Source organism: Typopeltis vanoorti, chromosome 6 (assembly GCF_054136105.1).
Source record: "Typopeltis vanoorti isolate ZY-2024b chromosome 6, IOZ_Tvanoo_1.0, whole genome shotgun sequence".
Taxonomy (NCBI): Eukaryota; Metazoa; Arthropoda; class Arachnida; order Uropygi; family Thelyphonidae; genus Typopeltis; species Typopeltis vanoorti.
In genome coordinates, this window is record NC_143554.1 from 5,299,372 (window position 1) to 5,314,406 (window position 15,035).

The 15,035-nt window shown below is 33.7% G+C and overlaps 1 protein-coding gene across 3 annotated transcripts in view; it reads right to left on the bottom strand.

Annotated features, from left to right (window-relative positions):
• Positions 1-15,035, bottom strand: part of LOC150105258 (uncharacterized) — a 560,407-nt gene that overhangs the window by 409,941 nt on the left and 135,431 nt on the right. For all 3 annotated transcript variants that reach the window (XM_090394016.1, XM_090394015.1, XM_090394017.1), the window contains exon 8: positions 9,964-10,104. In XM_090394016.1, coding sequence (XP_090250142.1) covers positions 9,964-10,104 — 141 coding nt within the window. The remainder of the gene's footprint in view (positions 1-9,963; positions 10,105-15,035) is intronic.

Here is a 15,035-nt window from a genome sequence, read left to right on the forward strand (position 1 = left end):
TCCCCTTTACCCTTGTAGACGGGAACAAGAGTACTCTCCCTCCATTCCTCGGGTATATTTTCCTGTTGGCAAACTTTCATGAACAGGTCCCACAGCAGGTCAATTCCCTCTTCCCCCAGTGCCTTCCATGCCTCCACTGGAATTCTGTCGGGGCCCACCGCTTTTCCATTCCTCATCCTCTTCATGGCCTCCGTCACTTTCATTCTACTGATGTTCTGCACCATCCCCTCAGAAGGCTGCCCATCTCCTCTGTGAGTCCTTGCATTTTCCTCATGCAAGGAATATCTTAATAACATTGGGAATATATGGCATATCCCCATTGTTATTAACACCTGTGTGAATCATATCATTTACCAACCATTTACCAGTACAGAATTCAATTTGATTGGCTAGTTTGATCATATCCACCTAGGTATCTACCTAATGGGATGCACCACAAGAAGGTCAGGATTGGACATAAGGGCAGAAACCCTGGTCAGTTCTTCACAACCCTTAAAATGCTATGTGGAGATCTCTTCTCAGTTATCCAGGCTCTGAACCATCGACCCTGTTTCTTTAACAAGCCTCTATATGCAAACATGAAAAGGTGCATGCATTAACGGTTATTTTAATATCATGAGAGGTTTAAATTTTTTTTAAATTCATAAAAAAGAAAAGAGAGCAGACAATATAAAAAAAAAAGTAACACTTAACTGAAACTTGATATTTTTTTGGCACTAAACAGTCTTTTTATGTCATAATCATACTTTTATGACAGTATACAGGCATAAATACATTTTCAAGAGTCACTTCACTGTATATAAATAAGATCACGTCACCATCTATTTTCAAAGAATTTTTAGGGCAGCATAATTTATAGAAGTAGGATCAATGAAAATGAAACATCAGCAAATTTTATTTTCAAATGAAAATATTACCATACCAAAAACAAAACAGTATTACATTTAACATCAAAATGATATATATTAAGTGGATATTAAATCCAACATCATTTCAAATCCAAATACAGAAACTATAAAAGTTTCATATTTGAAATTTGACCAGAGAGTTTTGCAGGAATACACCGCCGCCATACGACGAGTTGCCCCAGCCGAACCTAACAGGAAGCACACACTCAAAGTGCCTGTATATTCGCCTCCTATTAGTCCATTTTGATAAGGTTTCACTACTCTGACAGCTGTTTCAAACTCGTTGGTTTTCATCAGAGACCAGACAGAAACCTAAGAGAGCAAACTCTCAGTGCTAAGGAAGTCGAAGCATCGGAGAGGTGTATTTACTAAAATAAAGACCCAAAAGGCTTCAATTCAGCGATGCAAAATTATATAAATGTCCCCACCTCTCTCTCTCACACACACACAATTCACCCAGGAAGAGGTGTCCAAAGCATCTGCTGTTTGGACACATTCTGAATCATTTGAAAGATGTGTAACTAATGTGTTGTCAACATATTAGTTACACAGTTAGATCAGTTCAAATGACTGCTTTTACCACTTGATTATCTATGCCACATATTTTAGCTCAGGACTATGAGCACTGTAAAAAGATAAAATACCCACCACCCACTTTCCACAAGCCATATAACACCACATCAAAACTAGAGGTATTGCTACAACAATATAATCTGCACACTACAACATGCAATGTCATAGTGCTATAAAGAATAATTCTTTCCTCTGTCGCATCCTAGGGGTGTGTGAAGTGTCTGCAAGTTAGATTACTTTCGACAGATAAGAAAAGCTGCATAAGAAATAAATACACATCATTATGACAAGTCAGGATGAGCAGACCACACTTCAGACAGTTCTTTAACAGAGAATTAATTGAAGAAAATATGCTACATAGAAGTCATTACAAATATGAGAGACTATTTTAGCATTAGCAATGATGTTTTTCTAATATGAACATGTATGGATACATTAATTTACCTGAAATTCTGATCATCATGTAGCTTCCTCAATGTGAGGGTGCAGTAGCATGTCCTTCCAGTCCTCGCTGTTGGCAGCTCTTCTTTTTTGTTTCAGCATAGTCACATGATCATGTCCATTATCTTATGTCATTAATCCATGTCCTTTTTTCCACCTCTTGATCCTCTTCCTATAATCTTTCCTTCTAAAACTGTTAAGTGTCCTCTGTCCTGCTGATCCCCTCAATGCATGTCCTACTAGTTTCATCTTTCTCTGGATCATTTCCTGCAATAAAATATTCTCTATAATACCTCTGCATTTGTCATGTGCTCTGTCCATGAGATTTTCAGTGCTCTTGTGTAGCAACATTTCAAAGGCCTCTCTTCTTGATTACCTAGGTCTTACTGCCATATGTGAAAACTGCCCAAACTAATGTTCTTATCATTCTCTTCTTTTGTCTCTATACCCACAGAACTTCTGAGCAAATCTTTATTTTTCTGAAGACATCTTTAGCTATTGCACTTCTCATTTTTATTTCTTTATCTTGTTTTCCAACAGCAAAATAGGTACCTAAATATTTGTATTCTGTTGTATGGTCAATTTTTATGTTGTTTATTAATATTTCTGACTCGGATCTATTTTCTTTTGCAACTCTGATAAATTGGGTTTTTTTTGCATTTAAATGTAGGCCAAAATCTTTACCTTCTTCAATTAGTAGGTGCAGTAATTTGATTAATTTGTTTCTGTTGTCTGCAATTAGAATGATATCATCAGCATATCTAAGATTGTCATATTTATACCACTGATACCGATTTCTATATTCTGTTTTTTCAATCTTTTTCATCACTGTCTCAGCGTAAATATTAAATAGATTTGGTGAAAGGATGCAGCCCTGGCTAACTCCTTTTTTTTACTTCAGAAGTCTCAGAGAAACAGTTGCATTTTTTGTTTGGAGTAAATCATTTTTATAAATTTATGTCCATGATCTTCTAAGTCTAATTTTTCTAGAATATTAAACAGCTTATTGTGTTTTACTTGATTGAAGACTTTCTGAAAGTCTATGAAGCATGTGCACAGGTAACCCTCATATAATGAGGTACTTATGCAATGCGGCTTCGATATAACACGGTCTAAAATTGTAGTAACCCTTGTTGAACGCGGTACTTATACAACACGATTCCGATAAAAACACAGTCTACAAATTGTAGTAACCCTTTATGTTTTGATATGATTTTCACCATGCAACTTGAAAATCAAATTTTATCTTCGTTAAATTTGTGTCTACCCGTATCGTGCATGTAGTTATAAGTAGTGAATTTATATTAGGGGAAATACCCTTTAGCACGCATGTACGTCAATTGTTTACCGTATAAAGTAATTATTGTTGAAAATTGTCTTCGTTTTCTGCCAGGAAAGAGCATTAAAAATCATAAGTGTGTTAATCTCCAGCTGAGCACTTTATTTTCTGGTGAGTTACATACATAATTAATATGTAATGCATTTTTTATGTAAAAAATTTATTTTTATAGTAATGGCCACAAACTGCAACAAAAGGAAAACCAACATTGAAAACAAAATTCATTTCTCTTGAAGAAAAATATTCAAATTCTTGGATCGGTTGAAAAATGGAGAAAAAAAACAGGAGTTTTTGCAGGGACTTTGAATTTAAATGAATCAACAATTTGAACAATCACACAAAATGAACATAAAATCTGAGAAAGTGTTTATTGCTGGGTCAACGATAAGTGCAAAGCGCGTTGCTCGTGTATGCAATAATCTAATGCAAAAATGGAGAAATCTCTAATGATTTCAAAAGAAGATTGCACCTCAAAAGAAAATTCCCATGGATGGAAATCTTATTAAACAAAAAACTCTCACAGTTTATAAACATTTATAGTGCAGACCAGGTGTTCAATGTGAATGAATCTGGGTTATATTGGAAAAAATTGGAAAAACGCACCTATATTTCGAAAAATGAAAGATCAGCTCCTGGATTCAAAGTTTCCAAAGATAGAATTACTCTACTGTTTTGTAGTAATGCATCAGGTGATTACATGACAAAACCAGTGTTTATTAACCAATCCTTGTGCTATGAAAGATTAAAATATGCACTGTTTTATTTTGCCTAAAACATTTATGCATTATGTGCAATGAAGTTTAAGTAAAATTTGTAATTTTTATATTATGTATTTGTTTCATAGTTTATAAGTTTTTTAACTTACATGAATTACCTGAATTAAATAAAATTTTTTTTGTTGAATGTGTCGTTTACATAATTTAAAAATAAAAAAATAAAATTAAAAAAAAACAATTTCAGAACATAACCCTACTTTTTCTATGTGATCTGAGACTCGCATAACACGATTTATATAACGCGGCATTTCTGCAGAACCTAACATCTGCATTATATGAGGGTTACTTGTATATGTTCTTGTTCCTTTCAAGAGATCTTTCTAGTAATATTTGTAGTTAATATTAATAGTTATAGTTAATTAATATTAATTAGTCAGTTAATATTAATAGTTATTTGTAGGATAATATTAATAGTTCCCATTCCTCTTCTAAAGTCTGTTGCTCACTTAGTTTGCCAGTTAAGACTCTTTCAATTTCTCTGGTTAAAATGATTTTAGATGCATGAGAGATTAGGCTCACAGTCCTATAATCCTCACAATTTTGGGCATAATTTTTTTTGGAATTGGTATGCAGACCAATTTTGTAAAAGATTCAGGTAATTCTATTGTTTTATAGATTTGCTGAATGGTGTCCACTAAGCTTTCAGCAGTTCTGCAAAAATACTATCACACCGGTGATTTATTATTAAGAAGATTCTTGATTATGTGTTGTATCTCATTTCTTGTAGGTAGAGTGGTATCTGCTGCACATAACAACTAAGGTGTTGCAAATCATCAATCATGTTCTCTTCATCATCATAGAGATTTGATAAATATTTGGCCTATCTTTCATTTGTCTTTTCATTATCAATGATCATGTTTCCATCTTTGTCCTTGATGTTATTAGATTGTGTTCATTTTACTTTTCCATTAAGTTCTTTCACTTTCAGGAATGCTTCTCTGGTTTTGTTCTTTTTTTTGTAACACTTCTATCTCAATGCATTGGTTATTTATCCATTGTTCTTTCAATCTCCTGCATAATTGTTTGATTCTCTTATCCACTGATTTATATCTTAATCTTTCTTCTTCATTTGCTCTTCTTTTCTATGCTCTTCTTTCATCGGCAAGGTCAATTACTTCTTGCATTATCCATGGTTTATTCTTCCTTTCTTCATGTTTGCTGTTGTTCTTAGCGAAGTTATGATAGCTGTTTGTAGTTTGTTTCATAACTACTGGTTGCACAATTACAAAATGCATTCATTTTGTAATTGTGCAACCAGTAGTTATGAAACATTTTCATTAAATTTTGATTTTACTGTTGCATTCTGTAGCCTCTAAATCCTATTTATGGGTTGGTTTCCTTTTAATTTTTATTGATTTCAGATGAATATTTATTATCATTAGGACTATCAGTACACAATAAATAACGGAAAAAACTCACGTAGAAAGATTATTTAATAGTATAATTTTCGCCTGTGTGTCACAGGCATCTTCAGTACATTAAGCTCAAAATTAAACACTAACTGACAATTCCAAAAAGTGCCACCTAAGTAGCTGTGGTAAGATAACTAAAAAGGTCAATAACTTTCCTAAAAAAAAAAAAAAAAGAAAAGAAAGAAAATTAATACAATAAAAAGTTAGGAAAGATTAGCTGATTTGTAAAGTACTATCTCCCATAAAGGGGATAGACGTAAGCCATCAGATCTGTTTAAGTTAGGAGAATGAAGTAGTTTCACATGTTTCTTTATAAAGGCATTCCATGAGAAACTGACTTTTGTGAAGAACTCTTGTCTTTCTCCAATGAACTCTGTGTCTAGTGAAGATGGCATGTTCAGAAAGTCCAGACCTTTCAGGTTTAAAGTATTCAATATAAGATTGGTGTTCTTCTAGCCGAATAGAGGCAGATCTTCCCGTTTGTCCGAAATAAGATAATCCACAAGAGCACGGAATCTGGTAGACACCTGGATGATTAAGATGTGGAAGCTTGTCCTTAGGAGAAGTGAGAAAGGTGGAGATTTTTCTAAACGGTCGAAAGGCAACAAAAATATTCAGTGGTTTTAAAACTTTTGCTATACGTTCACTGATGCCTTGTACATAAGGGATAGTAATGCGCGTTATTTCCTCTGTGTTTGAAGAGGAAGACATATTAAAACTACTCAAAGTTCTTTTAATGAAGCAATTCTTATAACCATTAGATAGAAACGAAGAAGTTATGTATTATAGTTCTTTCTGTAAAAGATCGTCTGTAGAACAAAAGGAGTGGGCCCGATGAACCAGTGTTTTAATAGTTCCTGCCTTTTGACTGGGATGGTGATGAGATTCCGCATGGATATAATGGCCTGTATGAGTCTTCTTTCTATAAACTGAGAAATGTAGGTTACCATCTGGTTGGGGAAGAATTAGAAGATCTAAAAAGGCTAACTGCTTATTTGATTCTACTTCTAGGGTAAACTTGATCCTAGGATGAAATGCGTTTAACTTAGTGAAAAATTGTTGAAGTTCATCAGAAGAGCCATTCCATACAGCAAAAATGTCATCGACATATCTGAACCAATGCGTAGGTCTGGGAGAAATATTGTCAAAGATACGTTGTTCAAAATGTTCCATAAAGAAATTGGAGATAGCAGGAGAAAGAGGATTACCCATTGCTGTTGCTTCAATTTGTTGATACAACTTATTTTTAAAGGAAAAATAACCAGAATTTATTACAAAATCAAATACGTTTACAATGTCCGAAGGAAATTCCTGTTTCCTTCGGACATTGTAAAAATACAATACAAAGACAATTGTAAAAATACAAACTACAATAAAAAATATTCCTGTTTTTTATTGTAGTAATTCAATACTTTCCGAAAGAGGCACATTTGTAAATAAAGAAACAACATCTAAACTGATCATGATATCAGAAACGTCCAAATGAAGATCTGAAATTTTATTTTTGAAATCCAAAGTATTTTTTATATAAGTATCAGTTCTTCTAGTTGAAGAGGAGAGTAAATTAGATAAAAATTTTGAGATTTTGTAAGTGGGGCAACCTATACAATCTACGACTGGTCTCAACGGAATGCCTGGTTTATGAACTTTCAGAAGACCATACAATCTAGGTGGACGACCGAAGAAGGTTTTAAGTTTTTTCTTTTGATCTTCATTCCATGTAGATACATTATCTACATGGAATGAAGATAATGCATCTTCATTAGAATAGAAGTAGAATCAAATAAGCAGTTAGCCTTTTTAGATCTTCTAATTCTTCGCCAACCAGATGGTAACCTACATTTCTCAGTTTATAGAAAGAAGACTCATACAGGCCATTATATCCATGCGGAATCTCATCACCATCCCAGTCAAAAGGCAGGAACTATTAAAACACTGGTTCATCGGGCCCGCTCCTTTTGTTCTACAGACGATCTTTTACAGAAAGAACTACAATACATAACTTCTTCCTTTCTATCTAATGGTTATAAGAATTGCTTCATTAAAAGAACTTTGAGTAGTTTTAATATGTCTTCCTCTTCAAACACAGAGGAAATAACGCGCATTACTATCCCTTATGTACAAGGCATCAGTGAACGTATAGCAAAAGTTTTAAAACCACTGAATATTTTTGTTGCCTTTCGACCGTTTAGAAAAATCTTCACCTTTCTCACTTCTCCTAAGGACAAGCTTCCACATCTTAATCATCCAGATTCCGTGCTCTTGTGGATTATCTTATTTCGGACAAACGGGAAGATCTGCCTCTATTCGGCTAGAAGAACACCAATCTTATATTGAACACTTTAGACCTGAAAAGTCTGGACTTTCTGAACATGCCATCTTCACTAGACACAGAGTTCGTTGGAGAAAGACAAGAGTTCTTCACAAAAGTCAGTTTCTCATGGAACGCCTTTATAAAGAAACATGTGAAACTCTACTTCATTCTCCTAACTTAAACAGATCCGACGACTTACGTCTATCCCCTTTATGGGAGATAGTACTTTACAAATCAGCTAATCTTTCCTAACTTTTTATTGTATTAATTTTTTTTTTTTTTTTAGGAAAGTTATTGACCTTTTTAGTTATCTTACACTAGCTACTTAGGTGGCGCTTTTTGGCATTGTCAGTTAGTGTTTAATTTTGAGCTTAATGTACTGAAGATGCCTGTGACACACAGGCGAAAATTATACTAATAAATAATCTTTCTACGTGAGTTTTTTCTGTTATTTATTGTGTACCGATATGTCTACTCACGGTTTACCTCTTTTAAAACTTATCATTAGGTCTAGTCTAAGATCAGATCCACAGTCAGCACTTAGCATGACACTGAGTTCTATATTCCATTGAAGTAACCTTACTAATCACAATATAGTCGGATTTTTGTATCTTCCATTAGGACTTTCCAAGGTGTATCTTGCTGTTGGTTTTTGTTCAAAATAAGTGTTAGTTATGAGATTGCGTTTGTTACAGAAATCAACTAATTTTTTTCCTCTCTCATTCTTAATTCCAAGTGCAGGATAATTCCCACATGTGTAGATGTTCTCTCTGATCCAATTTTTGCATTCCAGTCACCCATAACACAAATAACTATTTTTCTTGCCTCCAACTACCTTTATCCACCACTCTATTTCATCATACATGTTATCAGCATCTGCTTCTTCATTCTCTTCTGTAGGAGCATATATGTGAATGATAAGCATATCTCTAGGCTTGGCATTCACTAGAATTGCAATTACTCTGATTTTTTAATTACATAAGTGATTTTATTACTAATTTTCTTCTCCACAATGAACGCCACACCTCTCCTTGATATTTCTCCACTTGAATTATATAATTTATATGTCTTATTTGGAAGTTTCAACTCAAAGTCCAACAAATCCTTATAAAAGGTTTCACTTATTCCCAATATACCAATATTCAGTCTCTCCATTTCTCTCATCACATTAGCCAACTTCGCAGGTTTATTCAAACCTCTTGCATTCCAAGTAGAAATCTTCAAGCAATTTCTGTGTGGAGCTTCTTTATAGCAGTCACTGACTGATGATGCTGCAGGGCCTGCTACATCACCCTGACACCGCCGTTCTGGACATATTGAGACCACCTGGGCTTTATTTCTCTTCTATCGAGACATGATGTTTTGCATTGTGGCAGTTTTTACAGAATGGGCTGCCAGAACCATCCAACTCCCAATATGAATGGAAATTCTGATACTTATTCTAATATACCTTTCAGAACTAAAATTTCAGTGCTTGTCCTTTGATATTTTCTACATATCAAAGGACAAGTGTCTAAAAGTTTAGTTCTCACTTCTTCCATTACATCTGAACTGCTCACTAATTACTAATTGCAGACACTCAAGTTTTTTTTTTTTTTTTTTTTTTTTTTTTGACAAGTGCTTTTGTGCTTTGAAGACAGTGGCTTGAATCCAATGAAATATCAGCACCTAAATGTAGAGTTTGTGCTTATATACTGTACGATAAAAGTAGGCATTAATGTTAATGCCCTTTAAAAATATATAGGATTAATGGAATTAAGCAATGTGAGATATGTTCTCAGAGTGCATCTTTTAAATTATAATTTGTACTTTCCTTATGTAAGATGGAATAAGTAAATTTAAATTACTGTTTTCTGAAATTAAAAAAAAAACAGTGAATTTGATTGATGCACTGCATACCATTTACTTTAAACTACACTTGGATTTGCAGTAAATTTATTTAGTACATCTCAAATTTTTGCATTTTTTATCCCTGATATTCTATTATTTCAAATGCTGGCCTCAGACTCTCAGGATAAAACCCTAATTTTTATAAGAAATACCCGTTTTTTTAAATGAAAAAAATTGTTTGTTTTGCATACCATGTGATAAATAAAGCAAGTTATTTATGTGCAGCTGTTATTGAAGTTAAACTGAATACCAAACCAAAGCTAATAAAAAAATACTATCATTTAAATATGTACATAATTATTAAAAATACCTGCATATCTTGAAGTTCTTTAGACTTTTCTTCAAGCAGTAGAGAAACTTTATTTTTATCTTGCATCAGCTGACGATACCGATCCTTGTTTCCTTTTATAGTCTCTTTGCATTTATTTAGAAGGGCTTCAAATCTTCTCACCTAAAAAATAAATAAAATAACTCATGAAACATGGATACAAAATATTGTTTAAGAGTTAAGCAACAATATCTACCACCAAACATTACTCTATTGGTTATCTTTCTCCAGAGAAATTAATCTGTTCTTAAATTATGCATGCAGCACAACTTCAATTAACTCTTTTTTTTTTTTTAAATAAGATATTTAGACAATTCAAGTGCTCATATTTATATGCAACAAACAGAATTCCAATTCTACAGACTTCTCTTTCCAATACTACAGCCAAGAGAAAACTCTGTCATACTTTCTAGTCCCTTGTCAATGCAACTAGATATAATTTTCATCCAACCCTGTGTCCACCTCTTTTGCATTCTGATGATTCCACTGCATTATTACTCACTGAAAACTAATCCCAGTCTTCTTACCATGCCTCCAGTTCTTGACTGATTTTACTGATAAATGCCCTACCATTACAAACAAAATGCATTCAACACACTCCATGACTTTTCACAAGAAAGAGATCAGAAGAATCTTATGGATAACAAAATCTCTTGGTCCTGATAGCTCTAAATATTCCGAAGATTTGTGTCTGAGAATAACTAATAGTCCATGTCATCTTTTTATTCCCTCTTTCCACTGATACCTATCCTACAGCTTGAAAATTAGCCAATATTCAATGCATTACTAAGAATAGTAACAATCACAAGAATGTATTCTGCTGCTGTCAATTAATAAGAGATCTTTTTTGACTCCACCTACAAAATGTTATAAACCTATAGTACATTGGTAGGCATAGGTGGACTAAGATTTTTTTTTTTTTTTGTAATTTATTTTTTACATTATCTGGAAATACTGATCTAAAGACAAAACAGGAACTTTTTCAAGCCAAATTAGTTCTCCAATAAGCAAGATTGTGGTCTCATACCCATGCTGACAGTGGGATTAAAAACCGCAATATGCTAACCGCTTGGCCAACAAGGATGGTAAACCACTGACCTTTGGACAAATGCCATAAAAAAGTTCGGGGATTCACAAATGGTTGTTCTGCACATCTTTAAGGCATTTGATCCATAAGACATTATGGAAAATACTATGGTATATTGTTAACTGCCATAATGTTATACAGATATATATATATATATATATATATTCCTGAAGATGATCCCAATGTAAAGGTCAAAACGTAAAATTTTATTATGAAAATTTTTATGCCAAACAGTGATTGACTCCATAAATTGAATATAAACAAGATTACATCCAGTTCCATGATTTTGATAATTCAGGTTTTGCCAATCACACCACATATCTACTAGATACAGCATTCACTATGTCTAGCCTTTCTTTTTTCTGTAAAACTTTGTTTTAAAGAAAAGTCAATTTTTATCAAAAAGACTATCAAAAGGAAAGCCTGTATTCATCATATGAACCAAAACAAAAATGATCATCTTAAACTTTCTCAATTTAATTAAAAGTTGGCAGATTCCCTAAAAAGAATACAGAGAAAATTGTAACAGAGCTAGGCTATGTGTAAAAGTAGCAAAGCAAACGTCATGGGAAGACTTTGGTAAGAATATAAAAAATAAATATCAAGACAGTTGCAAAATGTTCTAGAGGCCCTTGAAAAGTTTAGAAATGGAAGAAAGAATACTAAAAGGAATCAAAGATGATAATGATAAATGAAGATAAGGATATCTTCAGTAAGATAAGGAGATGCCTGAAGTAATTTTTTTATTGCTTTTTTTTTTATTATATGATTTCTATCCATGAAAACTTATTTGTAAACCTATAGTACATTTGTATTCTGGGTAGGCCAAGCATTTTTTTCATTGTTTTTATCAATTTCATATATTTTTCATCATCATCATCAAATTCCTGAATGTACCCTCAGGGTGTGGGGGTACAGAATATTGATAGTATTACATGAAAAAGTTACATTATTATTCACTTCCTGTTGACAAATTTCCTCCAAATTAACCTGGTATCTGTCAAGAATCCAATATTATCTACCTTATATTTATATCTTCTAAGACAGTTTTTACTATATCAATCCACCTAGATCTTCCTCTAGGTCTTCCCTCTCCCTTTCTGTTTAAGTGCTATACTATCTGAGATTAGCTCTGCTAAAACTTTCCTGAATGCTAACAATGTCACGTTCTTTCTAAATATCCTCATTTTTAATATGACACTGCCATTGATGCCATCCGTTCACTCCTCTAATCTTTCTCAGAAATCTCATATCAGTGGTCTCTAGTTTTTGATCCAGTGTTTTATTTCTAATCAACCTCCCTTTTTTACAGGGGGGGGGGAGGGACTGAAAAGTTCTGATAAACACCTAGAACAAAAATGATATCAAAGCAACTGATATAACCACAAGAAAGAAGATATCTTAAAACCCTTAAAGCAAATGATATAACCACAAGAAAGAGCATATCTTAAAAACCCTTAAAACCCCATCTTTCCTCAAAATGTAATAATCTGTTCTTTTTCTTTTAGGATATATAAGAAGAAGAAGACATGTCAGAAGTTTTGAAGAAATTCCAAGCCATAGAGGCAAGGGCCATCATGAAGTTTTTGTACTGCAAAAAAGGTCTGCAACTGAGATTCACCAAACTTTGTGTGAGACTTTAAGGGATTGTGCCTCAGCATATCCAACAGTTGCCAGATGGGTGGCCAAGTTCTCTGGAAACATCCAGAGACAACAGATGCCCCCCCCCCCCCAGGTCAGGAAGACTTTCCACAGAAATTACACCTGAAAACATTGATGCAATGCATGCCATGATCCTTGATGATAGACAAATACCAGCCAAAAGATTCTGGTGATATCTATGGAACAAGTCGGCATCATTATCCACCAACATCTGGACATACACAAGCTTTCAGCAAAGTGGATCCACAAATGTTTGAATCAAAAGAGAGAATGTATGCAGTCATCTCAAGGGATTTGGGGTCATTTTGAGAAATCAGGTGCAAATTTTTCAGCTGCTAATGAGACATGGCTTCATCACTATAACCCAGACCAAAGAAGTCAATGGAGTGGAAACACAAAGGTTCTCCATGGACAAAGAAGTTCCAAACCAAAAAGTCAACAAGAAAGGTTCTTGCCATTGCCTTTTGTGATATGGATGGTGTAGTCCTTGCCAAGTGCCTCAAAAAAAAAAAAAAAAAAAAAAGAGGTGAAACTGTTAAAGCAGCAGTTTATTCAACAGCTCTGAAGGAATTGAAGGAGATACCGAAGGAAAAACACTGCAGGAAACTGAGCAGAGCCATGTTGCTTTTGCAGGGACAACATATCTGCTCACATTGCTCATGAAACCCAACAGACAATACACAACTTAGGCTTTCACTGTCTGCCTTACCCACCTTATTCACCAGAACTGGCACCATCTGCCTATTTCCTATCCCCAAATTTAAAGAAACACTTGAAAGGAACAAAATTTAACACAGATGATGAATCACATCTGCAGCTGAAGACTGGTTTGTGCAACAAGGGAAAGACTTTTTTTCTCAGAGGATTGCAAATGTTGCAGCAGTGTTGCAAACAAGTGTATAACACTTCATGGGAATATGTTGAATAGTTACATGGTTCCACCTCAATTCCTTTATGGTGATTATCAGAACTTTTCAGCAGACACCCTCATATATATTTTTTTTGTAGTTTTGTTTATTTTATCTAGTCTGGAAACACTGCTCTAGAGATAATTTAAGTCTTTCAAAGTATAAATTAAAGATTCCAAGAAATTATATTCTTGGTTTCATCTTTACCTAAGTATAAGAAAACAAAGTTTGCATGTGAAGTCACTTCACAACTGGGCTCTTTGTGTATATAAAGGTTAATGACTACACATCAATTGCCTTAGTATCCCATAATGCAATGCATATATCCTTAAGGACATGTATAATGCTATGCATTTTATGGGAGGAGCCACTACACAGACCATTTTTGACCTTTAACGAGGTCAAAGTGTTCATGTTCTGGGTGAGGTGTTTATTTATACAAGCATACTTAAAAAAGGGGTTGAGAAAAATTTTGAAAGAGAAAGTGGGAGAAGAACATGCTAGGTACAGACCAAACAGAGGTTGTCGAGATCGTATTTTTCACTTTATGGCAAATAGTTGAGAAATCATGGAAATATCACAAGAATCTGTACATAAGTTTTGTAGATCTGGAAAAGACATACAAAGTGCCCAGAGAAGAGTTTTTTCCAAACACTACAATTATATGAGGTGAATGGAACATTATACAAAGCAATATATAGTTCTATATTTAAGTTGTAAGTCACCATTAGAAATTAAGATATACAGGAAGATGGCTTGATGGAAAATCAGTGTAAAACAAGGATGCACATTATCTCCACTCTTATTCATCATCAACACTGTCCTCAACCTAAGGACAAATACTATTTTTAAAGATTACAACCACAAATATGGATTAATCAGCTTGTGGAAATTTGGATAACTGATGATTTTGAGTAGAAAGTGAATGATGTATTCCTAAACACATCCAGTGCAAGTCTCCAGGGCTCCTCTTAGATGTAATAAATTTGGCATGAAAATCGACAATAAAAAAAAGACCAAAACTATGAAAATAGGCATGAAAATAAAAAACTTCAGCTGCATTTTCAATAGACAACCTACAGAACAAGTAAAATATTTCGGTTATTTATGAACAGTTTTTTAGTGAAGGAGGGTTAAATCTGGAAATAGACAACAGAATAAGCAAAACTGGTATGGTGTGGAGCCAGTTGGATAAATTTATATGGAATAAGAGAGAAATTAGCCAAAACAATAAACTAACAGTATATAGGACAGTGTTCAAATCAGTTTGCAGTTGTGAATTTGAGAGTTTTTCAGAAATAAAGCACTAAATAAATAAAAACTTCAAGCCTCGATCAAAGAATATAGACCTCAATATGAGAGTTGTAAATAAAATTAGGAGAATGAGCACTTGGCAA